The 26,933-nt window shown below is 41.9% G+C and overlaps 1 protein-coding gene across 1 annotated transcript in view; it reads left to right on the top strand.

Moving 5' to 3' along the window:
* Positions 1-3,750: 3,750 nt before the first annotated feature.
* LOC122663774 overlaps positions 3,751-26,933 on the top strand; it is a 63,082-nt gene continuing 39,899 nt past the window's right edge. Inside the window, exon 1 of the mRNA XM_043859418.1 lies at positions 3,751-3,927. Coding sequence (XP_043715353.1) covers positions 3,797-3,927 — 131 coding nt within the window. The 5' untranslated portion in view covers positions 3,751-3,796. The remainder of the gene's footprint in view (positions 3,928-26,933) is intronic.

Consider the following 26,933-nt stretch of genomic DNA (forward strand, 5'->3'; position numbering starts at 1 on the left):
CATGTACATAGAGGAGTAGGGGTTACGAGACGACCGGTGCCACTAGTTCACAGGTTCCAGGGCCTCCAAATTGGGCTCAGGTGATGGCACAGCTTCAGAGCCTCGGTACGCAGATGTCAGACCTGGGATCCAGGGTGGACCAGGGCTTCACTTCCTTGGGCAGTAGAGTGGGTGCTGTCAAGCAGAGATTGGATTTCTAGGACAGATTCTACAGAGTTGACTCTCACCAAACTCAGCCTCTGCCGAGCGACTTGCCTCCTATAGAGTAGTTCCTACAGTATCGGACTTTCATGCTACATGATGTTGACTACTGTTATTTTCTTATGCTTATGTACTTTTTCTTTCTTTGTCTTCAGTTTATGTACTTGTTGAATTGCAGTTATACAATCAAACTTTTGTAACTATTACTGAGTTAATGAAATTCTTGCATTTTTACTTAATTGCATCTACCTCCCCTGTGGTTTTTAATTCTTGCATATTTTATTGTTTAAAGCTTATTAGTCCTAGTCTGCAACCCATAATCATAAGAAGAGCCTCACACTCTGATACCAAGCTCTGTCACACCCCAAACCACCCCCTAGGAGGATTGGGTAGGTGACCCGAATTGCGTAACGGCAATCCACCAAATCCCACGGATCTAGAAGCAGTGTTTACGATCATGGAACCACATCCACATCTTATCCATAAGTAAGATCAGAGTAATGCAGGATGTCTACAATTTAAAAGTAAAAAAGAAGCATAGTGATACAGGAAATGGTGATAACTCCAGAAAACCCAAAAGGAGTCCCCAGTCAAAACATCACATACACGCTTCAATGGTCTTCATCCGCAATGACCATCGAGAAAGTATGCAGAATCGGTATGACCTCCGTCGGGGTCCACACCAACATCGTCATAACAACCAAAACTCTCCTCCTCGAGATAGCCCGCCATGCCACAGCGGCAACCACCTGTAGGATCATCTAAGCAGAAAGCAACATATAATAGAGTGTGAGCCCCACCGAGCTCGTGAGCAAATAACATCCATCATGCATGCATATGCAATCACAATCCACAGTTCATATGATCTACATGATATGTAAGTCCAAATTCTTTATTATTAGCCACCTAGCAATACAACTAAGTCAGGTCTGTGCTACTACAATCCCCAATACGTGTATCCCTGGTGCGGGCTTGGTTACCCCTTCCCGCAATACACCATTGAGTTATCGGAGAGAACCAGTCAGCTCCCACATTCATTCACCAAGGTCAGCCCGACCAGCCCTCTGTGATTATCCAGGGGGACAATCGTTTCTTCCCCCATGCACCATTCCGGTGTTCTTTGATTCTTTTTTTTTTCTTTCACTCCCTGATAATTGTCCCCACAAGCATCCAACACCTTCACCCCTGCTGGCAAGGGTGATGAAACTCTAGCCCCATGTCTATATGCCATCATATGAGTCCAGCAGTGTCAACCGTACCCCATAATACGGGCTACCACAGGCCCCATTTCCAAGCCGAGTACGGCATCTAGTCTAGCAATCACATCCATCATATAGAATTCACAGTGTTGATCAACAACAGACATTATGCAGTGATTTGAGTAACTTGAATTATAAGTAAATAACACAGCATTCATGATTCAATTATTAATACCCGGCATCAGATCATAATTACATTTGCACATACGATAGTATTATTCACTCACCAGTACCTGGCTCTAGGTACTCAGTCACAAATTCAGTTCCACCGGTTGTCTGGTTGTTGACCTCGAGCTCGGGATCAGGTCCTAGACACAAATCAAGCATTGTCTTATTCAGTCATTAGCCTACACTGATGGTTCTAGGGTTACCCTAATTTACTGAGTTGACCCGGGGTATAGTTGGTCTCATTTGGAAATACCGGGCCTTACATTGGGTCTTAGGTCATGTCCCGGTGCATGGCCAGTGTTAGGGCACAGGGGTAAATTGGTCATTTATAATACCAGTACCAGCCACTAGGTCAGAACATGGCCTCGGTGCTGTCCAAAGCATGTCTGTGCTGTAGGACCAAGCACAACAGTGTATAGTCACATGCGGGGCCCACTGGGGTTCCAAATCATTACTAAATAAGAACAGATGTGAGGAAGGGCTTTTTGGTAATTTCCAGCCTTCCCCCCAGTGTCCAGGGGGTATGTGGGTGAAATCCCCTAGGTCTGTCCATCATTCCAGCCAAATTCCCTTCACTGGGCGTTGGCTCTAGGCGATGTCTGCATCGCCTAGTGCATCGCCCAGTGCCTGTAGAATCGATACAGGCTGAGTTTCCAAGGCTGGGCTTGCATGGTTGGGCTCATACTTGATCCTCTACATATTTAGGGATTTAGGTAGCCCCAGTGATGGTCTACATCATGGTCCAATTGGTTTCTCCATCAGGGTTCCAGTTAGGCTGACTGTGGCTGCCCAAGCAACCAAGATGAATAGTGTTTAGGGTTTTGGTTAGGCTTGGAATTCAGTTCCAGCCTTGTACAGATCTGAAATTACCTGAAACAAGGGGGCTTGAGGTTGTACCCATCTAGGGTTAGGGCTGTGCAGCCTTAGCCAGCTCATAGGGTTCCAAAAACACTGGCCAATAGGCCATCTGGCAGCGCAGGTGGGCACAACCAGGTTTCGGCCATGGCAGCAGCATAAATGCCTATTGAAAAGTGATAAAATTCACAGATCTCCCATGCCCTATGCATGCATGGAAGATCTGGAGCCAGACTGGGCAAACCCTAGCTTGTCTGGGCTGCCCCGGGTTGCAAAGCACAACAAGAATGGGAAAGAACAGGTACAATAGGTATGGGGGAGTTTCTATACCTGAATAGGGCTGTGGGTGAGCTCGGATTAGCCTGAGATGGGCTGCAACAACTCCTTCTCTTTCTTCTCCCTTCCTCCTCCTCTTCTTCCTCTCCTTTCTCTCTCTTCTTTCCTCTCCTTCCTCTCTCGGATTTCAGATTTGCCAAGGGCTCTAAAATGAGCCCAAAGCCTCCTATTTATAAGCCAAGGCCAACTAAGGCCTGTTTACCTTCAGTCCCTCTTTTAAAAACTGATTTTTGGAACTGATTCTGTTCAGTTTTGGGCTCTCTGGTGGGGTCCGCAATGAACCAGGGATATGAGGTGGTCCCTTAGAGTCCCCTCTATCACTGGAGGGTGTCCATGGTCAAGTGGGGTGGTCCCCATATTTTTAATAATTAAAAATATGCAAAAACAGCCACTGGGCGATGTCTCTGGGCGTTGCCACATCGCCCAGTGCCATGGCCCAGTGAATTCCAGCAACATGAATTCAAAGGGGGATTGCACAGGGGTTTGACCCTAGGTCAGGGTATTGTCCCCACATGCCCATTAGGGGTTTTTACATGATTTTCCAGAGGTGGGTCCCACCACTTTAAGGAGGAAAGAGAATACCTGTGGTTCAAGCCATACATCCGGCTGTGAGCTGTGCAAGAACAGGGGTCTGCTATCCATCTTCTGACAGGTATATAGGGAAACTTGTTCAACGCATTCTCATTGATCTCATTGAGTGGAGTGATGCTCCACAGTGATCCTGGTTGTCTGATCAGGGGTTCCTGTCCTTGAACCAAAATTCCAACTTGTCAGGGGCAGGGTTTGACAGTAGGCCACACTCCCCGATAGAGAACTTTTTCCTTTTTCACTCCCACACAGAAAACTTTTTCCCTTTTTTTAAATAGGCCACAAAGGAAATGAAAAGTGATACCAAAGACGCCCTATGGTTTCCTTCCACTGATATCATACGTTGAGACCGAGTCTCGCAGTCACACAGACGCAAAGAAAGAGAGACAATGGTGCTTTGGGAGATCACATTGGGAACGGCTTACTTTTTGGGATTGAAACGAACTTACAGGCTTGCTTTGAAGCTCCAACGTCTTCTCGTCGGCCCTCATCATCCTCAGATACGCCAATTCCTTCACAGGTATGCTTATACTTCCCCTTCCCTCGCTCTGTTTATGTGCTTGTATCATCTCTCGGGTTTCCTGATTCAGTTCTCTTTCTTTGTAGATTTAGATGTTTGAAGGATACTTTTTATGGATAAAATTTTGAAACGGATAAATTTATGCTGAAACATCCCCAGATGATCAATACTGTATCATGAAACATATAGTGGTGATTAATATGTTCCAATTTTAAGTTGCTCTAACCGTGCGTTTGCTTTTCAATTCAGTGCTAGCATAAGCGTTGTGAAGGGCTTGATTTGAGAGTACACTTTCTTTCTCTTTGATAGCAAGGCATGTCATCTTGCTTGCTGGATTCCTTGATGTCTATCTAAGGATGATAAAAAAAAAATTAAATCTTAGGGTTTGCGACAGTATGATGTCCTGGAATTATCAGTGGGCAGTTGAGATGAATTTGTTGTGGACAGTGAGTGTGCTTTTAGTGGGGCGATGATTTTGTTTGTTGCCTTTTTCTTATGTCAAGGCTGGTCCCAAGAAATTAAAAAAAAAAAAAAAAAAACTTATTCAAATGCTTATAGGAGGCATTGGCCCTTGGTTTTATAAATCAAAACTTTGATAGTTGGAATTTGGGCAGTCTCTGTGCCACTAGTATGTAGAAAGAGCTCCTCTAAGAGCTGTTGACCATACAATATCCTATCCAACGTTGCATACAGCCACTGGCTCTGTCCCTGCAATTGCAAATGTGTTCTTGGGATTCGGTCTCTGAATTGTACTTGTCCAATGTCCATTGAATGTGCATTTTCCAACGCATTCAATTTCATTTCTGTGAAAGCATAGTGTTGAGAAATTCTGGAAGTGAAGCTTCCTTGACTGTCATGCGAGGGGAATCACTCCCTCTCCCTTGGTCTCTTGTTGTAATACCCTCTTTGCTTGAGTGTTGGTTCCTACCATGAGTCCATAACCACCAATTGTAGAATCTAAGATGTTTTGTAGCCTCTTTCCTTACTCTCTGCTTGCGAAATACCTTAGTTCCATCTCTCTCTCATTCCACTTAGTAATAGCTCTGTGATAGATGCAACATTCTTTAACCATGGTTATATTTTCAGGAAGGATAATGATTGGTGTATATCAGTTCTTGACTCTTTTCATTGTACTACTATTTCTGAGATACTAATGTATGACAGCTAATGAAGCCCTTTCATATTATGTAAAGAAAATTAATTTAGCCTATGAGTTTGGCCATTTAGGACTAGAGTGTGTAGGTCGTAAAACTAGGGTTGGTGATAGATGCAGCACTTTTTTTTCCTGCAGATTTCTTCCTTTTCTTTCCAACCTATTCTCTCTCTCTCTCTCTCTCTCTGCAACTTCTTACTTCTCTTTTCTATGTCCAGATCTGATGCAAGCATTGAGGAGGTTTAATGTAATTCTAAATTGGTAGGAGACCAATTAGAACCAATAACCAGGATCTGTTCTTGAATGGGTAATTTGGCTATGTCAAATATGTGAAAATTGTAAATTAGGGTTAGGGTTTGATGGGACCTAGGGTTATATTTTAGGGTTAAGTTAGGAGAGTGTGGATTATATGGGAGAGAATATATGCTGAAAGTTATAGTTAAATCAGTTGACTAAATCTGAAGTTATTGAGGAATCCTGGTAGAAATAGGATTGAGGGGTAAAAAGGTAATTTCAGAGAATCGGCTGAGTAGATGGTAATGAAATTTGGATTGAGTCTCTCTTAGGGTTTGAGGAAGATTCGATCAAAATTGCAGCAGGTTCTAATGGTTAGATTTGGCTGGGCAGAATTCTTGCGAAAATCACCTTGCATGTGACCTTCTAGAAGGGAAGAAGAATAATTGTAGAATTTCAATTTCAGACTTACTTGTTGTTTGAAAATATCTTGAACCTTGCATAGAATTTCCAGCAACTTTTCTTCAAGAGATCAGCTAGGGCAGAACTGGAGCTTGAATGGAGATAGATGGAATGGGGTTGGGGAAGGGAATGGCTATCTCAGCCTGGGCATCTCACCCAACCTATCTCAGGATTTTTAGAAAGGCTAAAGCCAATATTTCATTAATCAAATTCGTGTACCATGGTGGCCTCCCTTACAAACTTATATAGAAGACTCAAAAATAGATTTAAAGAAAAGTGAACTAATAAGATAACCTAAATTGACTAAAAAAGTGAACTAATAAAGAAAACAAACTCAAAATAGGACTCTAACTAAACTAAGGAAGTAAATCCCGTTTTCTTATTTTCTACCGAATTTTAGGCCCATTAAATTTGCCAATTACAAAATAAACCCATGGGATGAAAAGTCCAATACCTACATAACCCAACCCAAAGCTTATTTTCAATAAAATAAGCCCTCTAAGTGACTTATTTACATCAAGGTTCCCTGCAATCAGGTTTGTTAGGAGCAGATCAGAATATATAATCTTCTATTTTGTTTGCAGGAAATTAATATCAGATTTGGTTTTCAGATATTTTGGTTCTCTGATTTAAGACCAGAAATCAAAGCTTAAAATTCTGCTTCTCAGGATCTGAAATTCTGTGAACTGTTAGCTAAATCAGAATTGACTCTCTGTTTTGTTTGCTTTTGAACCCATTTGCTTAATGCTAAATTCTGTTTGACTGCATATCTAATAACCTATTAGTGGTTTTGTTTGCATCTGAGATCCATAATCCGTTGGATTTCAGATTGCATTATTTTGCTATCAGATCCTAGGGCCTGCTACTCTGTCCCTCTTACTCCGCTTCTCCATCTCTCTCTTTAAACTGTGTTTCTTCTTAACTTTCTCAAAACCGAATATGTTCATGTCTGTCAAATCTGAGGTCAGGTCTCTTTCTTCTTTGAGATCCTAGAAACTATTATCAGCAAGGTTCTAAAACTTGGAACTCGTCCCCATTTCGACCCTGGGAAAAACCGAGATCTCGGTCTAGTTGGTGCATTTTTTTTTTTTGAACTCGAAACCTCAACTCGGTGGCTTTTAGACCTAGTTTGGGTTTGAAACTTGGTATTTGGCCTATTTTAGGCCATTTAAACACAATGACATTATCAGATTTTGCAAAACAAAGTCCAAATAGAACTTTTACATCGGATACTAAGTTGGTAGGCGACGATGTACTAAAATACCCTACTCCACACATAAATGACATAATTTAGTAATAGAAAGCAAGCAAAACGTTCAAGTAATAGTAAAACAACTTAATAAGCATTATAAATGTTAAAGTGATACATCAAACTGTTTAACAATGTTATAATTATTATCACATAAAATACCCTTGAATTAGGCATTCAGTACTAGTGCCACATAGTCTTCCCATGACATAGTGTTGCTGTACTGTTGCACATAGTTTTCCACAACAATCGTATAAGAGTTGTCATCAACATATGTCAAGTTCCCTATCCTAGGGTATAGCGGTTGCCATGAGGCGGCATTAGATCTACTACTACTGTCATATTGAGGCATGTATGGATGTGGCTGGTTTGGGATTGGGAATATGGGCCCAAAACCTGACCCAGTGCTTTGATTGTCGAACTGAAGTGTTGGCTGCCCAAATTGACCATAGCTACTATGTTCAGAACCGGAGCTTTGCTGTCCATAATCATAGTCATGATGAGGCTGAGATGAATGCTACGATTGACGCTCACTAGTATTATCTATACTCATGCTTCCAAAACTTGCAAGCATGGTCTGTATACTCATGTCATCATCTTGAGCCTGTGACTGATTGCGACCTTTCTTTCTTTTGTACGTAGAGGGGGCACCATGGTCTTGATCCTGTGTGGCATGCATAAATTGAGACTCACCTGTGTAATGCACAAGATCCGCCTGCATTCCCACCTCATACTGGTACTGCTCGCACATCCCCTTATGATGATCATCAAAATAACCACCACTCTGCATGCCACCACCATCATCATCACCATCATCATCGCCATCATTGTCATTAGCCCTTCCTATTGCAGCCTCAAAAGGTCTCGATGACTTTGAATGCGCATGCCCTCTTGAGACATATAGTCCTCAACATCTATACCGGTTACGGATGCAATGGTGGGGTCGGGCCTACCCTCAGGCTGATCCATATCAGGTGCACCACAATCCCTTACCCACTGGAATAAGAGTTCCTCATCATCATCAGAGTCCTCCTAGAATATGTTTGCAAGCTCAATGGGTTCTTTATTATTGGTGTCCATTCCTTCACGTATGTGCCTCATCCTTAGTCTCATATTGTAATGCACATGCACTAGATGCTCTAGTTGTTGGTGACCCAATCTGTTCTGCCTCTTTGAGTGGACCAATGCGAATGTACTCCAGTTGTGCTTGCATCCGGAGGATGAACAAGTCTGTGAGAGCACTCTCACTGCTATCTTCCTTAGGTTGGGTGAACTTGTACCATAAAGTACCTACCAATCAGCTGCATTACAAATATAGAATATTAGGAATATGTACATTATAAAGGGATAAAATTATAATTCAGAATTGTAATGCCATGCCACCTACTAGGGTCTGACTTTTGTCTACTACCCTCCACTGCAGCTTTTCGACTGAAACTTGTGCTAGCCTCTCTGAAGATCTGTTTTTATTCCAAATTTCAAATATTGTTAGAGGCATTAGTATTTACTATTTAGAAATTACATTCCTTTACTTATCACCAAAGTACCAAATCCCATACTCTCACCTCATCATTGCACTTACCCTGTGTCGTTGCATTGGGCTCCAACTTCTCAATAACATTTTGAACTGCCACTAACAAATCTGTGTCTAGCCCATGATTATGCGAGTAATGGTACTTTGGATTCAGATAGTATGCTGGTAAAGTAGAAACCACAAATATTACTTGTTAGTGACTTAATGCTTTTGAGTTTTTGAATATGTAAATGTAAATACTCATGTAAAGTGTAAAGGATGTTGAAGTGTTGAACTCACCAGCTTTATGCAATGGATGACTCAAGTGCTTCTCCCATCGCTCATCAATGATGTTAATATATGACCTTGCACTTCGGGGTATGGCAGCTCTGACCATTTCCTTCATCTTCTAAAGGGCAGCATAAATGTGGTGGAAGGTAGGTTTCTTCTTTGTATCAACCATCCTTATTACTGCCACCACTGGCTCTAATATAGCAACAACTTTATGCAAGTCCTTCCAGAATTGGTCACTTGCAATGATCTCTTGTGCTGCCCTCCCTTCTTCTGACTTAGACCCCTGCCAACTAAATTACTGTTCACTTGCAAACATAGACCTCAGACCTACCACCTTCTTCTGAAAGCTCTTCAATGCAATGTAATTGGTGGCAAATCGGGTGACACCCGGCCTCACTAAATCGCCATTGCATTTTTCCCTCAACATGGCTAAAGCATAACCATGGTTAAATACAAATGTGGTCACTTGTCTTGCCCTCTTGACCATACTTGCCACCAAAGTTTTCTACCCCATGTCCTTGAGCATTAGATCAATGGGATGTGCTGCACACAGAGTCCAAAAGATGCGGGTCCTCTTACTCTTCTTGTTCATCAACTTCTCTCTAGCCTTTTTAAAGTTAGAACCGTTATCCGTCACAATTTGGATAACGTTCTTTGCTCCTATATCATCCTCCACCACCACTTGCTTCAGTTTCTTATACAAGTATGATGCATCCTTTATATACTTCGATGTATCGACAGACTTTAAGAATACTGTCTTCCCATTGCAACTCACCATGAAATTGATAATGGACTGTCTAGTAGGTCCAGTCTAACTATCAGCCATAAGGATAACCCCATACATCTCCCACCTTGGTTTCAGACTCTCAATGTACGCTTTCAGCTCATCTACCTCTTTAGGCAAATATACATTATATAATTCATATGGTATGGGTCCCTTCCATCTTGGGCCAGCCTTCCTTGCAACGTCAAGGAATGAACGATAGTATGTACCCTATGCTACATTAGCTGGAATGCCATTGTAGAACATGAACTTGCTAAAGGCATTCCGTGCTTCCTCTTGTTTACCACCAAATACTTGCGGGATGGTTGGCTGGTAGGCATCTTGTTGCCTAAAAATAGTTGCATCCTGCTAAAAAATGGGATCTGGGGAATGTACTCGTGGTCGGGTTGGGGGTGGTGGGATATAGGGATTCTGTCTTGTGCTAGTGCTTCTCCTCCTCTCATCTTGTTGCTCTGGTGCAGCTGAGCCAGATCCACCAGCTCCTCTTGCTTGCTCATATGCTCTCATATTCTCAAAATGAAAACTTTGTCTACTCTCTGGCAAAGTCTGCTGGTACATTCTCAACTCAGCCTCTGATTCGAACTCACCACGTGAAGCCCTATATTCAGTTTCATCTCCATCATGTATTTCTACACCAGGCCTTTCTAGCACTGCCTCATCAAATTCTCTTTGTTGCCTTTCCCTCTCAGCTTTCTTTGCTCATCCTCCTCTCAAGTGTTGTGTCATGGCCTGCTGCACTCGGTAAGGAACATTTCTGCATGTGGTAACATCTGTACTTGTACCAGCCAAATGTTGCTTTAAGCTAGTGGCTCCTCTAGATAGCAACTTTTCACAATAGTTACACTTAGACTTCTTTTTATCCTCAAACATCGGGACTCCATGTTGCCATGCTATATTAACACAGTCCCCCATTGTGTATCAAGTGTCTTACTTTTTACTCTGTTACATAAAAACAACATGTATTAGTAACTATTACAGACTTAAAGTATTGTATTTGTAACTATTAAACATAATGTCAAGCTACTAGAACAATCAAATAGCTATCTGTTATTTATCCGTTTACCCTAGTATTTATTTCTTAATTAAAAATAAAATTTAGAATTTTTATTAAAAATATTTATACCTTAGAGCATAGTTGTCAAGGCGTCACCTAGGCGGCGGAGCCTTGGACAACTTGACCGCCTAGGCGGGCGTCCTGGACGCCTTGTTCGCCTGGTTGGTTTCGCCTTGAATTTTGTCCCTCCCCACCGCCTTGGGTCACCTAACAGCCGTGACAACTATGCCTTAGAGTATAAAACATTATATTGTAATGATGTATTTGACACCATTTGAAGTTGGACATTATGTACATATGTTGTACATAGTTTTCCAACAAAAACAGGTATTTTTCCTTAATACTATTCATATTTTTTAAAGTTTTAATAATATATTTATTAATTCTGAAGAATAAAATAATTTTTTAATGGATGAAAAAATAAAATAACTCCATGAGGCTGTAGAGCATCCAACGTTGTCCAACTTACATGAAAATCATCTAAACAATCAATATTCATCCTATTTTTTTCAATTTTTTTTTCAAAAAAAGCATTTTATTTTGCAGAAAATATTTAAAAAAAAAAATAATAACAGAAAAATTCGGACTCCATCAAGTGATAGATCGTCCAAAGTTATGTAACATATCTTAAAATGATATGAATCTACAAAGGTTTGAACAATTTTTTTTGAAAAAAATAGATTTGGGGAAAAATAGTTTACTTTTGAAAAATCCTTTAAATTTGAGATGAATCTTGAAGATGTGTACCTGAATCCTTCAATTGTGTAGCTGAATCAACTCTCCGGCAAGTTACAACTTCAAATCCAGAGCCAAAATGGCTCACAGAAGTCTTGAAGTTCAAAAGGAGAAGAAAACAGGTTCTGCGCAAAACTCGATCGAGTTCTGTCGAGTTTTATCGAGTTATGTACACTTTGAAGAGTTAGATGGGTCGAGATGGTCGAGATCTCGAGTTACCCGAGATATCAACCGAGATTATGCACTTTTAAATATTGTATCCCATCTCGTCTCGACTTCTTAAAAAACCGAGATCTCACGAGTTCTCGAACTATGATTATCAGTACTCTTCAGGCTAGTGTTGATACCTCAATACTAATAATCTTCAGTCCATGATGGCATCTCTACAAGCTGCCATTGACAGATTGGCACCTTCTGACCAAGGAAGGAGTCCTACTCAGGTTTGAGACTTCCAGTTCTATCCCACAACCGTTTAGTTCTTCTCACGGCCAACCTCCATTGATAACTATCATTATTCCCAATCAGCATGGGATGAATTCTTTTGAAGGAAGTGTGGGATCTCAACAAGGTGGTCAGTCTCACATTGTTCCTCTACCACCACTATCACACATCACATCACCACTGTCACCCCATGGGACTTGTTGACCTTTTGATAATCCGCCTTATGGAGCTGAGAGAGGAGCAAAGTTGGCTGTTTTAGACTTTAATGGAGATAACAGTCTTGGACAGTTTCTTGACTAGACTCATAGCTTGGAGCTATTCTTTCGATGGGATGGCTTGAGTGAGGTAAGAAAACCTATTTGCTGAAGCCAAATTGAAGGGACCGGCTCGAGTTTGGTGGATAAAGTATCAGCAGCAGAATCAGACTTGAGGTAATGGGCTGGTTAATACATGGGATGAGATGAAAGAGGTCTTGAACAGGAGATTCTTACCTAGAAGTAAGTGGATGCACATTCAGTTCACACAATTGAAGCAAGGCGGGTATGTCAAGAATACATGGCTAAATTCTATTACTTGGCCATAAGGTCTGACTTAAGTAGGATGAAGATGTGTTAGTGGCTTAATTTTGGAATGGGCTGCATCCTCAAATTATTGCTGGAGACTTATAGTAGGTTGCCTTCGATGGATGACACGGTCCAGATGGCTTATCAAGTAGAGGAGAGTCTGAAGAAGTCCTACAACTGAAGGAATTTCACAGACACCTTCTCTAAGGTTGATAGCGCAAGTCAGAACCCTTTTCACCTGAGTAACCATTCAGTAAACTATAGGCCAGCAGGTCTTCTATGGTATCTTATAGGCCTCACTACAACTCTTACTCCTCAAGGGTGTAGTTCTGAAGGATCTACTTCAAGAGAAGGGGTGATATAGTGTTTCACTTGAAAGGGGTACAAACATTTCTCTACTTAGTGTCCTAATCACCTAGTTTCCTTTACTGATAAGGATGCTCTTATAGCTAATGCTTCAGAAGAGCAACAAAAGAATGAGATTGTTAGTTGGAAGTAAAGCGTAAGGCTAGTATAGGCGGAGGCCGTGACAGTGATGGGGAAGGACAACCTTGTTACATTCTTCGTCCATTTTTTACTACTAACAAAATTTCTAAAGAGGATGGTCGGTTCTGTAACATTATTTCTTAGACAAAGGTGTGTTACTACGGGCAATTGTGCACAATAGTAATTGACAGTGGGAATTGTATCAACGTCATTATTGAAGATGTAGTTTGTAAACCTAGGTTGAAGACAGAACTGCATCCTAACCCTTACAAGATTGTTTGGTTGAACAACAATTAAAATTTATGAGAGGTTTTTGCTCACATATTTAATTGGTGGGTAAGTATATATAGTACAGTGGGACGTGCTACCTTTGAATGTTTGTCACATCCTGTTTGGCCAACCATGGCTTTTCGACAAGATGGTGCAACACTATGGGTATGAGAATACTTATTCTTTGAAGCATGAAGGGCTAGAGATGAAGCTTCTTCCCTCCAAGGACCTCCCAACCCTTAAGCTCAAGAGGACAAGAAGATAGTTTGTCCTCCAATGAGTTGAATCTGACAACATATTTGGTCCTCATCTGAACTTGGCGAGGTTGAGTTCTTTCAGAAAAGGAGAAGTCATGCAGTAGCATTAGGTTAGCTGAATCGATACAATTGGATTTGGAAGTCAGAACTTCAAGAATACAGCCCATCAGTCAAGTCCAAGGTCCCTTGGTGGTAATTAGAAAGTTTTTTAGTTGGGAGCTTCCTTGTAATTAGTTGGTATAGGGCAAATCCAAGAGGAGGTGAATTAGGAAGTACGGAATAAAATCCCAACTTCAAAATTTATTTTGAAACCCTCCTCTGTTTGCTAACTCAAATATCTAAACGTTTTTAGTTAACAACAATAAAATTAACAATGGAGATAAAATGGGGAAATAGAGACAATACACACAATATTTATAGTGGTTCGGCACGACCTCACTGCTGTCCTACATCCACTCCTAAAACCTTTGCCGGCTTGGAATTAACAATCTTTGTATAAAGGAGGGAGCAACACTTTTACACCAAGATCACCACCGTGATCAAACAATCTTCGTTTAAAGGAGGGGAGGGGGGAGCTGCACTTAAACAATCTCCATATAAAGGGGGAGCGATACCTAAACAATTTCTGTTTAAAGGAGGGAGTGGCACCTAAACAATATCCGTTTAAAGGGGGGAGCGACACCTAAACAATCTCCGTTTAAAGGTGGGAGCAGCACATTACCAACGATAAGGGCCTCAATATCCTTCACCAGCACAATCACTAAAAAGTGATTCACAATGGCTTTAAGGCCAAACACAAATTTACCTCTTTTTAGGTGAGTATGCAAGTTTTAGCACATGGGTTGATCCCCTTTGATTAGTAGCTCATGCTCAATGGCTGTTCTGATTTGCAAGTTCAAGCTCTTTGAATCTCAGCCTCTATTGCTCAATAGTTCATTAGATCTTCTGGTGGAGGGCCGGTTAGGAGAAGAGGAGAAGCTTAGAAGAATCAGAGTTGCAGGGGGAGAGAGAAGAAATTGCATAAGAAGAAGAAGGGGGTGGGGAGAGAAAGCTCGCACACAGCCAGGAGGCTACTCAAACCACAATCAACTGTTCCATTCTATTCAATCTGAAATTTCATCCTAATACAAGCTATTTAAAAGAAAAAAATCCAACTAACAAAGGAAACCTAGTAAACTTAGAAACAAACTTTAACAAGGAAACAATCTCCTAAGATTCCTAACCAACTCTAACACTTGCAAATGTATCTCCCTTTCTAAAATTTACTGAATAATATATTATCTACCTAAATAGAATAAATTCCTAATATCCTACTAGACCCAGGACCTCAAACTGGACCCTGTACATCTCCACCTGGATACCCAACGGGGTTTGGGTTGGTCCAAGGCAGTGTATCTGCATCACTTTCCCCGATGTTGACAAAAACTCGCTCACGAGTTTTGTAGAATAGTAGAAATAAAAGCTCACAAGTGGGGGCTATAGCGTCCATGTCTGCAACTTGAAGAAAATTCAAAATATGAAGCTTTGGAGGTGCATCCATGGGTTGAAAATTGTGGAGAAGATCATGATGGGAAATAGCTTTCACTGCGCTGGATTCTGTCGTTACCTGATCCACAATCTTCTTGTCTTCCGTTGATCCTATTTGCTATGCTGGGTGAGGCTTCTTGTCTTCTGTTGCCAATATTTTCTGTTCTGATTGAGGTTGGATTATTGGTGCTGCCTCTTTTAGCTTGGAACAAACTTCATCAACTAACCCATGAAGAGTGAATGTCTGGGGCTTGTGAAAAGGATGTAGGGTGCACAAGTTTCTGTCACGATCAACGATGCCTTTCCGTCTTCCAACCATTCATGACTCAATTTAATAATGCGTCAGGGAGAATCAAACACTTCACAATATGCACCGTTACAATAATAAGAAACAGAGAATTCGACGAATACATAATCCTCAGAGTGAATAATGATCTGGTCCTTCTTTGATAACATCTCTACCACAGATCATGAGTTGAAATTGTTGCTTTGCCCTTCATTAATAAACAACATAGTAAGCTTTCCATTAGGCAAATGCACTCTAAATTTGAACACAAAAGAGTCCATACCAGGTTTGTAATTAAAAGGAATCTGAAAGGGTTACTAAGGCAGACCAAAGAAAGGATATGATGGGTAACAAAATTAAACACTGGGAATCTACTTGGAACAAATAAAAGTTAAGGGAATGAGGTGATAAGAGAGAAAGATAGGGGTATTATGGGGAACTAAAAAACAAAATAGGAAACATAAAGGAACCGTGAGAGGGAGGGGTATCCTTGGAAGAATAATATAATAGGAGTTTAAAAGGAATAAAAAAGGGCAGGGGTATTATGGGGATTAACAGTAAATAAAACAGAAAAACAAGAAAAAGAGGTATTGGGGTCAATTGAAAAAAAAAAAAAAACAAAAGGGGAAGGGGTATACAAGTTACCGACAGTGGTGGTCTTCTTATAGGAGTCTACAACTCCAGGGAAGCTTGCGGAGAAAATGGTGGAGGTCTCGGGACAGGAGTTCGAGTCAGACCAAGCTGGGAAGTTCGACTTCAAAGGAGGGTAACTCGATGCTGGAGCTTCAAGAACCAGGTATTTGTGGTTTTTTTTTTTGCCAGCTCTCGCTCTCTGTTCTCTTCTTTTTTTTTTTTTTCTTCATTCGGTGAAGATCTGAGAAAAGAGTGAAAGGGAAGATGATGGGGGAGGTTCGATTGTTTCACAGAAAGTGGGAACTGAAAACGGTGGGAATCAGGAGGGTTTTTTTTTTTTCTTCCTTATTTGGTTGCTGACGGGGACCTAGGGCAAGGGGTGTGTCGAACGGAGAGAAAAGGAAGGAGTTGTTTGTGCTAAATGCAGAGAGGGGTTTTGCTGTGGAAACAATGGGATGAGGTTGGTTCAGTGGGGCGGTGGGTTGAGGTTTTTGCGAAGGGAGTGGAATCAAAGGGAGGGGTTGTCGCTGGAGTCAAAGGGAGAGTTACTGTGGGAGTTGAAGGGGGTGGAGTTGGGGTCTAAGTTGAGGCAGTTGGTTTGGGGTTGCCTGCGGAGATCACAGGGATGGGCTTGGGGTTGCTGCGGGAGTGATATTTTCTCTGTTTTTTTTTAATCTTAACTCTCGGTAGGATGAGTACCATTAACTGAGCAAGCAAGAGGAACAGTAATGGGAAGGGAAAGAGAAAGGTCGATTGGGGAAGGATGATGGATCCTTCGCCTTTGATACCAAATTGGTAGAGGGCCGGTTAGCAGGGGGAGAGAGAAGAAATCGCATAAGAAGAAGAAGGGAGGGGGGAGAAAGCTCGTACACAATCCGGAGGCTACTCAAACCATTATCAACTGTTCCATTCTATTCAATCTGAAATTTCATCCTAATACAAGCTATTTAGAAGAAGAAAATCCAACTAAGAAGGGAAACCTTGTAAACTTAGAAACAAACTTTAACAAAGGAAACAATATCCTAAGATTCTTAACCAACTCTAACACTTGCAAATGTATCCCAATTTCTAAAATTGACTGAATAAAATATTATCTACCAAAATAAAATAAATCCCTAATATTCTACTAGACCCAAGACCTCAAACTAGACCCGGTTCATCTCCATCTGGATACCCAAATGGGTTTGGGTCGGTCCAAAGCAGTATCTGCATCATCTTCAAGTTCTAGCACATTAGTAGTGGAATATTTCAGAATGTTGTCCCGACAGAGTTTTCATCTATTTTGTCCAAATTCTCTCCTTTGAAACTCAAGCCTTTCCATTATTTATAGGCAATATTTCAACAGTAAAAAAACTAGCCATTATTGTTTCAAACTGGTGTATTTTTTAAATTCCAGTCGACCACTTTCTAGAGCCAATCGCTGACCACCATGTAGACTGCGAAGAACACCTCTCGGACATTGTTTGGACAATCTGCCGGTCGACCGACCTTGCATCTATTTGTAGAAGGGTGCTCTTGGTAACTAGTGTATCATGTATCAGTCATCAGCTTTTAAGCACATTGGTCTACTCAATTTAGAGTCGGTCGGTCGCCAGTGGAATAAATGGCCTTTCTCAAATTTAGAGTCAGTCGATTGACCTTGCATCTATCTGCAGAACGGTGCTCTCGGTAACCAATGGATCATGTATCGGTCATCAACTCTTAAGCACATTGGTCTGCTCAATTTAGAGTCGGTCGATCGCCAGTGCAGTAAATGGCCTTTCTCAAATTTAAGCATATTATGTAGACATAATTTCCAATAGGCTCTTATCCCATGCCAAGTGAACCAAAACAAGTTCCATTTAGGTTATCACAGGACTAAGTCAATGATCATGATAGATGTTAACCATTTAGGTCCAGATTGACTTAGTTAGTCTATAGTATGAGCTACCTATTGTAGGGTTTTTAGATCAAGTCCATAGGTGATTAACTGAGCTTGGGCACTTGGTATCCTTACATCCTAGGATCATCTAGATATTTTAAGATGAAATAAAACACCTAGGTGTGAGGATCCATTCCCGAACCGCGCGTTCTTGTAGGGCTCGGAGGGGTTATTATTATGCTCCTCGGTTGGAGAGAGAAGGAATGCATCATCTCAGGGGTATGTCAATTTATCAAGGAATGGGGGTCATATAATAAAATGAAATGGAGTTGCCACTTAGGATTAGGGCCTAGGACCCATTGGTGTAGCCTTGTGAAGGGCTACGGGACTTCGTTTGGTCTGGTCAAAGATTCGGGGTAAGTGGTCAGGTTACTAGAGTGGGAAGGTGTTAGGCACCCATCTAGCCCGGGCAAACTAGTCTTTCTATTAGATGCTTGTTTTCGAATATTCTCCCTTTTTTAAATGTCCTATTCCCACATGTATGGTTAAAATGGTGTGCAAACAACTTAACTAACATTAATCTAATTTACATTAACTACTGTACACTACATGAGAATAATTTAAAAGTCTACATTGTTACGAAATTCAAGGTTCAATGAAGAAAATAAATACCTATATGCTTTAAACCAATACAATTATGCGAGACGGATCCCGTCCCCTAGCTCAAGTGGAGGCAAAAGACTGGCTTTATCCTTCGTCAGGTAGAGTAACGGCTTACGGGTGTCGGGTGCTAGGAGGACCTCGGATAGAATAACGGCGTCGGATAGTTTCGGTGTCCAGACACTCGGGTGTCGGGCAGAGTAATGGCTTACGGATGTCGGGTGTTAGGACCTCGGACAGAGTAACGGCGTCGAAAAGTTTCGAAACCCAGACACTCGGGTGTCGGCCAGAGTAACGGCTCATGGATATCGGGTGCTAGGACCTCAGACAGAATAACAGCATCAGTAAATGGGTATTTGGACGTCGGACAGAGGGGCTAGGCCATGGGGGATTCCCGGGGCTTGGACAAAAAGTGGTCGGGGAAGGCGGATTTGGGTGACCAGGACTTCGGACAGAGGGACTAGGCTCGAAGGCCCGAAATCAGGTTGGAGAAAAGCCCCTAAAATAGGAAAAAACAGAAAACGGAGCTCTAGGGGTGCCCCCTCTCCCACAACTTTGAACTTGTTCAAATGAGGGGTGGAGAGTGGCTATTTATAGACAAAATCCTGCCTGGTGGCGCTGCCGAGGGTGCATTGCAGTGCCGCAGGGGAGCAAAACAAAAAAAAGGGTTTAGGATGCGCACAGCAGTGCATGGCAACGCAGCACAGACGCCGCCGATAGCGCACACGGGGTCAGAATCGTGCGGGTGCTGCGCAAGATTGCCGCAGCGGGCTGCCGCATGCGTGCTTCGCTCCACGTGTGGGGCTGCCACACAGGACTACTACCATGTGTCGACTAACGAGGTTGGGTACGCTTTTCGAGGTGAAATAGGGTGGTGTTTTTTTGAATGGGTTTCCAAAGGGCATTGCCAGTCTTTCGCGTCTTGTTGTCGTCATCACTGGTGGTAGTGACAAAATTCAGCGTCTATAGTTTTCCCCTCTTTGGTCGAGGCCTGTACCCACAGCCAAAGGGTAAAGACAAAGGACCGCTTGATTTTGTCACCAGGAGCATATACTGCTACCACTTTGCTCAAAAGTGGTGGAGTTGAACGATAAAACCGCGTTTCGGTAAACCATTTGACAAATCTTTTGAGCAACTACTACCGTCACTTTGCTCATAGGCGACAGTGTTCCCTCGGCAAACTATTCAATATGCCTCCTTGGGTCAAGCAACTACTCCATCACTTTGCTCAAAGGTAATGGAGGTCCCTTGGTAAACCTTTCAGTAAACTTCCTTGGGTTGAGCAACTACTACCACCACTTTGCTCATAGGTGACGACGTTTTGAACAACAAAATCTGATTCGGTAAATCACTCACTGAATGATAAATCCTATTTCGGTAACCCATTCGGTGAAACCCTTTTGTGTTTGGAACGATAAAACCTATCTCGGCAAACAGTTCAGTGAGGCTTTTGAAATTTGAACGATAAAGCCTATTTCGGCAAACCACTTGGTGTGTCTTTTGAAATGTGAACGATAAAACCTATTTCGGCAAACCGTTCGGTAGCAACAGGTGCTTAATTGGTTGATCAAGAAGATCAGATGTCAACGTGGGTCGAAGTTCTGATGGCAATGGGTGATCAAAAGATTGGGTTGACAGCAGATGATCAAAGATCAAATGGCAACGGGCGATCAAAAGATCGGATGACAACGGAGGAATGACAGCAGATGATCGAAGATCGGATTACAATGGACGATCAAAAGATCGAATGTCAATGGGTGATCAAAGATCAGATGGGAACGGGTGATCAAAAGATTAGATGGCAATGGGCGAATGACAGCGGATGATCGAAGATCAGATGGCAACGGGTAATCAAAGGTTAGATGGCGATGGGCGATCAAGAGATCGGATTGTCAACGGGTAATCAGAGATCAGATGGCAATGGGTGATCAAAAGATCGGATGGCAATGGGCGATCAAAAGATCGGATGGCAACTGGCGATCCAAAGATCAGATGACAATGGATGACTGATAATGGATAATGGTTCTGAGCAACGCTCTGCTAGATTCTGATTTTTGAGAAATGCTCGATGGGATTTTGATTTTGAGCAACGTTCGACTGGATTTTGATTTTAAGCAACGCTCAACTGGATTTTGATTTTGAGTAACGCTCGACTAGATTTTGATTTTGGGCAACATCGTAGATTTGGTTTTGATTTTGAGCAACGCTCAGCAGGATTTGGGTTCTTCAATAGAGTTTTGGTTTTGAGCAACGCTCAGCAGGGTTTTGATTTTGAGCAACGCTCAACAGGGTTTTAATTTTGAGCAACGCTCAACAGAGTTTTGATTTTGTGCAATGCTCAACAGGGTTTTGATTTTGAGCAATGCTCGGTAGGGTTTTGATTTTGAGCAATGCTCAACAGGATTTTGATTTTGAGCAACACTCAGCAAGGTTTAGATATTGAGCATCGCTCTACGGGATTTTGGTTTCGAGGATGAGGTGGCGTCACTCAACCACAAGGATGGGGTCAACGAGTGATCAAGCCATACGCGATTCTATCAGAGATCAGAAGACCACAGGAAATCGGACGATACGTGAGTATAGCGGAGATCGGGAGACCACGAGAGGTTGGACTATACACGAGTATAGGGGAGATCAGAAGACCATGGGTGGTTGGACTATACACGAGTATAGGGGAAATCAGGAGACCATGGGAGGTTGGACTACACGCGAGTATAGTGGAAATCAGGAGACCACAGGAGGTCGGACTATACGCGAGTATAGTGGAGATCAGACAACGGGAGATTGAGCTATACGCTAGTATAACAGAGATCGGGAGACCACGGGAGGTCGGACTATACGTGAGTATAGCGGAGATCAGAAGACCACGGGAGGTCGGACTATACACGAGTATAGAAGAGCTTAGGAGAGCACGGGAGGTTGGGTTATTTGCAAGTACAACAGAAATCAGGAAACTACGGGAGGTCGGACTATACGCGAGTGTAGCGGAAATTAGAGGGACTATGTGCGACCATTTGAGCATCGCTCGACCGGATTTAATCTTTTGAGGATGAGATGGCATCGCTCGACTGGATTCGATCTTTTGATGGATCAATCTGAATGAGAGTACAGCTGAGATCGAAGATTCATTGGACGGTCTAACCACACATGAGTATAGCAAGGATCAGAAAAGTCAATGATTAACTTGTACACGAGTACAAGGGGGATCAAATTCGTAGGACGGTCAAACTATACACGAGTATAGTGGGTTTAATGAATGATCAAGCTATACACGAGTATAGTGGAGATTAATAGGATCATGTTGCCAAGAGTGCGGAATTTTTAAAGGTCATTGATGAATTCAGCAGTGGTTGAATAATTAAATTGCGCGCAAGTGCAGAAGAGATCGAAGGTTTGGTAAAGCCAAACGTGAGTGTGATGGGAGTTAAGTAATATGAGATCTGATTGTACATGAGTTCAATGGTGATCAAATGAGTAGGTTACGATAGAAATCAAAGCACTGGACGATACATATGACAATACAATCCTTATGCATGATGAAAATTGAAAAGCAATCCAATATTACTATGAGAAGTCAAGTAGTGCGCGAGTACTACAGTAACAAACATTATCTAAATTACAAAAGTGAAAACAATCCTATGAATTTTTATTTTTTTTTATGTAATGAGAAAACAATCCTATGACGCGAACATGGACAAATGAAACGTAATCACACGCGATCATAAATACTTACCAAATATCTTCCATTTTTGTACTGCACAACACCTGTTCTTCACAAATGGTTAGTGAACAATTATTATGGCATCACCAAAAACCTAGATAGACAATCTGGGAGTCACTCAAGCATTTTTCATGATTGTGATTCACACTTTTTATTTTATTAATTTTTTTTCCTTCTTTCTCTTATATTTTTTTCTTTTTGAAAAACATTTTAATTGCAAAAGCATTTCATTTTGAAAGCCTGTTGCGCATTCACATCCCTGTTACACGCGTAAGTTCGACAAACATTGAGGGGCTAAGATTGAATGGGTAGAACTTTTCCCCAGTGAGTCAAAATGGATACGACCAAGTTGGGTGGTTAGGTCATTATTTCCTTCCTCCACGGGTAGCTTTGTCCTTCTGCGTGGTCATTTCGTCTGTTTAGGCCGAGATTCTTCAATGATTAGAAATTGATCCCTACGGACAGAATCCATCTTTAATGTTGCATGTCCTTGCCCTGTAGATTGGCCAGGAAACAAACTTTCTTCCTTATGCCCCATCATCTTGGATAGAGATTGCCCTCGTAATAACCTGATTCCTCTTCTGGTATGCCCCTATTCACCTTGCTGGTTAAAAGGGCAAGCATACTGCTGCAGACGTTCCACATCATAAATTCTCTTGATCTTGGTAGACAGTTTTAGACATTCCTTTTATTTATTTTTTAAACTTTTTTTTATTATCATTGGGCCTCATCAAAGAGGGAGATACTGACGAAGAAGAGGGCAAAGTAGAAATATGGAGAGTAGAAGAGATGGAAAAGTAGATGGATGGACGGAGGACTGTACATGTGGGAGGACCAAACCTGATTGTTCTTTTATCAAGTTGCCTACGTACCCTAATTAGGGATCAGGTCAAACGTAGTTCAGGACAAAGATGTTTCAATCGTCAAAGCCTTGATAATTAAGTTCCATCATAGCTGGGTGAGCTCGTAGCTGGGGATGAGAATCTCCTCATCATTTTTCCTCGGAGGGCTTTACTAGGTTGTAATGGGGCTTAGGACTGGGTTCCAAAGGATGATAGAGGTTCAAATGTGCCCCTAGGGTCCAATCATGGCATGACACTTCTGCTCCCAAAATTTAACCAAGAGTCTGGTAATTGAACTTGTTGGGGAACTTTTCTTTTCAGTAGTGTAATCAAGAAGTTTGGCAATCCCTCTCGTGCTTCAACTGAGGGTTTTGGTAACTTTATCTTCGAAGATCGATTGATAGTTTTGACAATTCCATCCCCGAAGGAAAATTGGCAATTTTTGCCCCATGGTCTAATTGCCCCCAATTGTTTGCAATATCTTGAGCCAATGTATCCTCTCTTTTTTTTTTTTCTTTTTCTTTTGAGATTGGCCCAACTTTGGTTGTGGAGACGGAGCTACTTTTTTTTTTATCCTTCGGAAACGTATTGCCCTTGTGACATCTTTCTTTGACACGAAAGCTCCTTCTGGTTGGACCCTAGAAGCTAGTGGGGCATTTGATAAGCAATATGATACTTGGATAATGGGGTGTAGGCAGGCCAGGTGAGTTTTTTTTTTTTTTATCAAGAAAAAGCTAAGGCACAACTGGGGGACTAGCGGATTTTGCTGTCTTAGGATTTATCTGGGACAACTAGTGGCCAAAGGGGGTCTCCCTTAACAAGCTTTAGAAGATGAAACCTTCATCTATACTTCCAGCTCGTTGGAAGGGGATCAGATGTATAGAAAGCTCAAGACCTTTGACCAACAAGACGTTGACATTGGGGAAAGTGTTAATGGATTTTTTTTTACTAACAGTTAGGAGATCGTCCTAAACTGTTATTCGAATGAAAGTAAAAAGAAAGAGATTGGATAGATGGAAAGGAAAACATGTTCATTAATAGCTAATGAACAACACACTGTGGATGAGATTACACAAAGAAATTTGACTGAATGAAAGAACTTAAAGACCTAAGGGACGCGGACCTAATGATGTCTTCAGTGCGATCCTATCTACACAAGAGTGAAGTACTGTCAATGCTTTGTCACGGGACTGTGCAGTTTGTACCATCAAAAGTGCCCTTCTAACCAAAGCTGGGTACTGGATCCATTTTAAGTCGGCCAGCGAGACTGATGCTCATCAAGTTAATGATCGTAGTTTAACACCTTCGAGCGATAGTGATGTCCTCAATCAGTGTCTGTCCCTGTTCCATTGTAGGAATACGAAGAACTTTCTTCGACGATTCCACCACTTTGTAGGTTGGCAATGCAAAAGAAGTATTCCCTTTTAAAACTGGTGGTAACATCAAAAGGATTTTCCCATAAACTTGGAGGAATCTGTTCTTTAGGGACTCCATTAATCTCACACAAATGATTCATTAACTTCTCCCAATCATCATCTATTAAAGAATCTACCAAACTGAATGTTGTACCAGAATGAAAGGTGCAGTGAGGTCGACACAGGATTTGATTTGCATATGGTTCTTCTTGCCACTCCTGTATCCAGTAAGGACTATGGAGGGTATGGAGGATATTCCATTTTGCACATCCAAATAATTGCTCGAGCCATTGAGTCTGTGTTTGAAACCGAAGAAGGAACGACATTGTATTTGACTGAGGCGGAACAAATTCTGGATGCGATTCATCTTGGCTTATATAGGTCAACAAATCTGGAACACGGAAGCTGAATGCTATCACGTATCTTTCGCAGAGGTACCTGAGGAAACAAAGGGCTTCAGTAGACTACTGGTATAGATTTCTTATCCTCGAAGATATTGAAGAAAGGATAATCTGGATGGACAGGGAGTCCTTGGAGGTCATCATTCCCATGATTGAAGAGAGTAATTTCATGGAGAAGCTCTAGACAATCTTTGCTCCTTGATTGTAAGACCTGATGCATAATCTGTTATTGGAGATGGAAAGGCAAAAGGTCAATCCGAGATTACAATCCTGCCAAAACCTCTTCTTCCTTGATCTCTTCACTGCCTTCAGGCCCATTCGGCTTGGACATATCGGTTGTTGAAGGAAGAGAAGATTTATAGACATCCTGGGCGAACATCATTGATGGAGACTTTCGACCTGTCACTACCTCTTCTGGAGGAATCGGCGAAGCTTGGATCAAGGAGGTGGGGTCAAATCCTTCTAAATCTTCTTCAAGGACGTTGATTGTTTGATTAACAGATTGTTGTTTGGCCCCTGGCTTGAACTTTCCTGCTTCTAGTAGGTCTTGGATAGCATGCCCAAGTGCGATGCATTCATCAGTAGGGTGCCCCTTTTGGGTGTGATAGTCATAGTAGTGATCCGGGTCATACCAAGATGGTGGAGGATCTCTGACGGGTCACGGTCGAACTGTGCTCAAAAGCTCTAGTTTCTTCAATTCAACATACGCCATAGACCTGGTGATACCTAAATCAGTGAACTCATGCTGACTTGAATTTACCATATTCACCTCCGTGTTTTGGTTCTGATTTTGCATTGTGCGACTATCTTGACCGTGTGCCTCTCTGAACAATTTGTCTTCAATGCGCTTCCCTGTGGTCATGAGTGCTTCGAAAGTTGTGAGGTGTTGACAGTAGAGACAATCATGATATTCTCCATCCAAGATTCTCTAAGATCATCTCCACCTGTTCTGCTTCCATCGGGCGGCTCCATATTTTTGCAGCCTTCTCTCTAAACCTCATGATAAAATTGGAGAACCCTTCATTCGGCCCTTGCCTTAGTGGCTCCAACTCTCGCCATGTGATATCCACTTCAATATTGTATGAGTATTGCTTAGTGAATGCCTTCACAACTGCCGATCAGGTTTGAGTTTGAGTCTGGTCCAATTGGGTGAGCCACTTCAGAGTTGATCCAACTAATGAGTAAAGGAAGGCCTGACCCATTTGGTTTTCTGTGAGTTCCTATGACTTGGCCACGATGATGAAGATTTTCAGATGGGGTTTGGGGTCTCCAGTTCCGTCAAATTTGTCAAGCTTCAATTTGAAGTCTTTAGGTATTTTTCCTGTCGGAAAGAAGATCAAATCATCCTCTGGTTTCAAAGCTAACTTACCCTTCATGGCAATTTCCTGTTTCTCGACCTTCTCCCTCGTTTGCTTTTCTCTTTCAGTCTCGGGGGGATTCTGCGGGGTGTTGACGACCACAACTTCCTCCTCTTCTATCACAACTTTGGGTTGCACTTTGGTTGTAGATGCCACTCTGGGTTCTGCAGGGATTTGTACATTATCTCCTCGAGGCTGACCTTGCATTGCCTGAACCATTTGTGTAACTAGCTGTTTCATCTCTGTCATTTCTCTTTGCGTGCTGACCATTTCCTGACTTAATACTTCTTCTGAAGAGCTGGCCTCTGGTGGATCCATGGTGCTCTCACTGGGTGATGACCTTACTAGACTCTGTGTAAGTGGAGGAATGGAAGTACTTAAGACCTTTTGGGATTAGATTGGACCAACTCGGGTTAGCCCATTATCATGATGGGCCCACACGAGTAACAGGAATATTTCCTGTCGTGGATTTTGCTTTACAAAACTTATTTTAGGACTTGTGAAGATTTTTCTTTATATATTTTTATTTATTTATTCCAGAAGATATACACAAACAAATATATACAAACAAGGTTAGTTTGCACAACAATTTGCCTTTGACCTCTTGGTTCCAGCTTATTTAGGTAATTAATCGTGTAATTACACCGGCACCCAGGATTAATCAGGGAAGGCCCTTATGATCTTAGAATTGATGTAGTGACACCATAAATCCTTCGTTGTTCGATGGTTTAGGTCAAATTGGAATCATTACACAGCAACAAAGAAAATGGCTAAATTGAGAATCTCTCAGCGGTCTATCCTTTGCAA

Source organism: Telopea speciosissima, chromosome 6, assembly GCF_018873765.1.
Source record: "Telopea speciosissima isolate NSW1024214 ecotype Mountain lineage chromosome 6, Tspe_v1, whole genome shotgun sequence".
Classification (NCBI taxonomy): domain Eukaryota; kingdom Viridiplantae; phylum Streptophyta; class Magnoliopsida; order Proteales; family Proteaceae; genus Telopea; species Telopea speciosissima.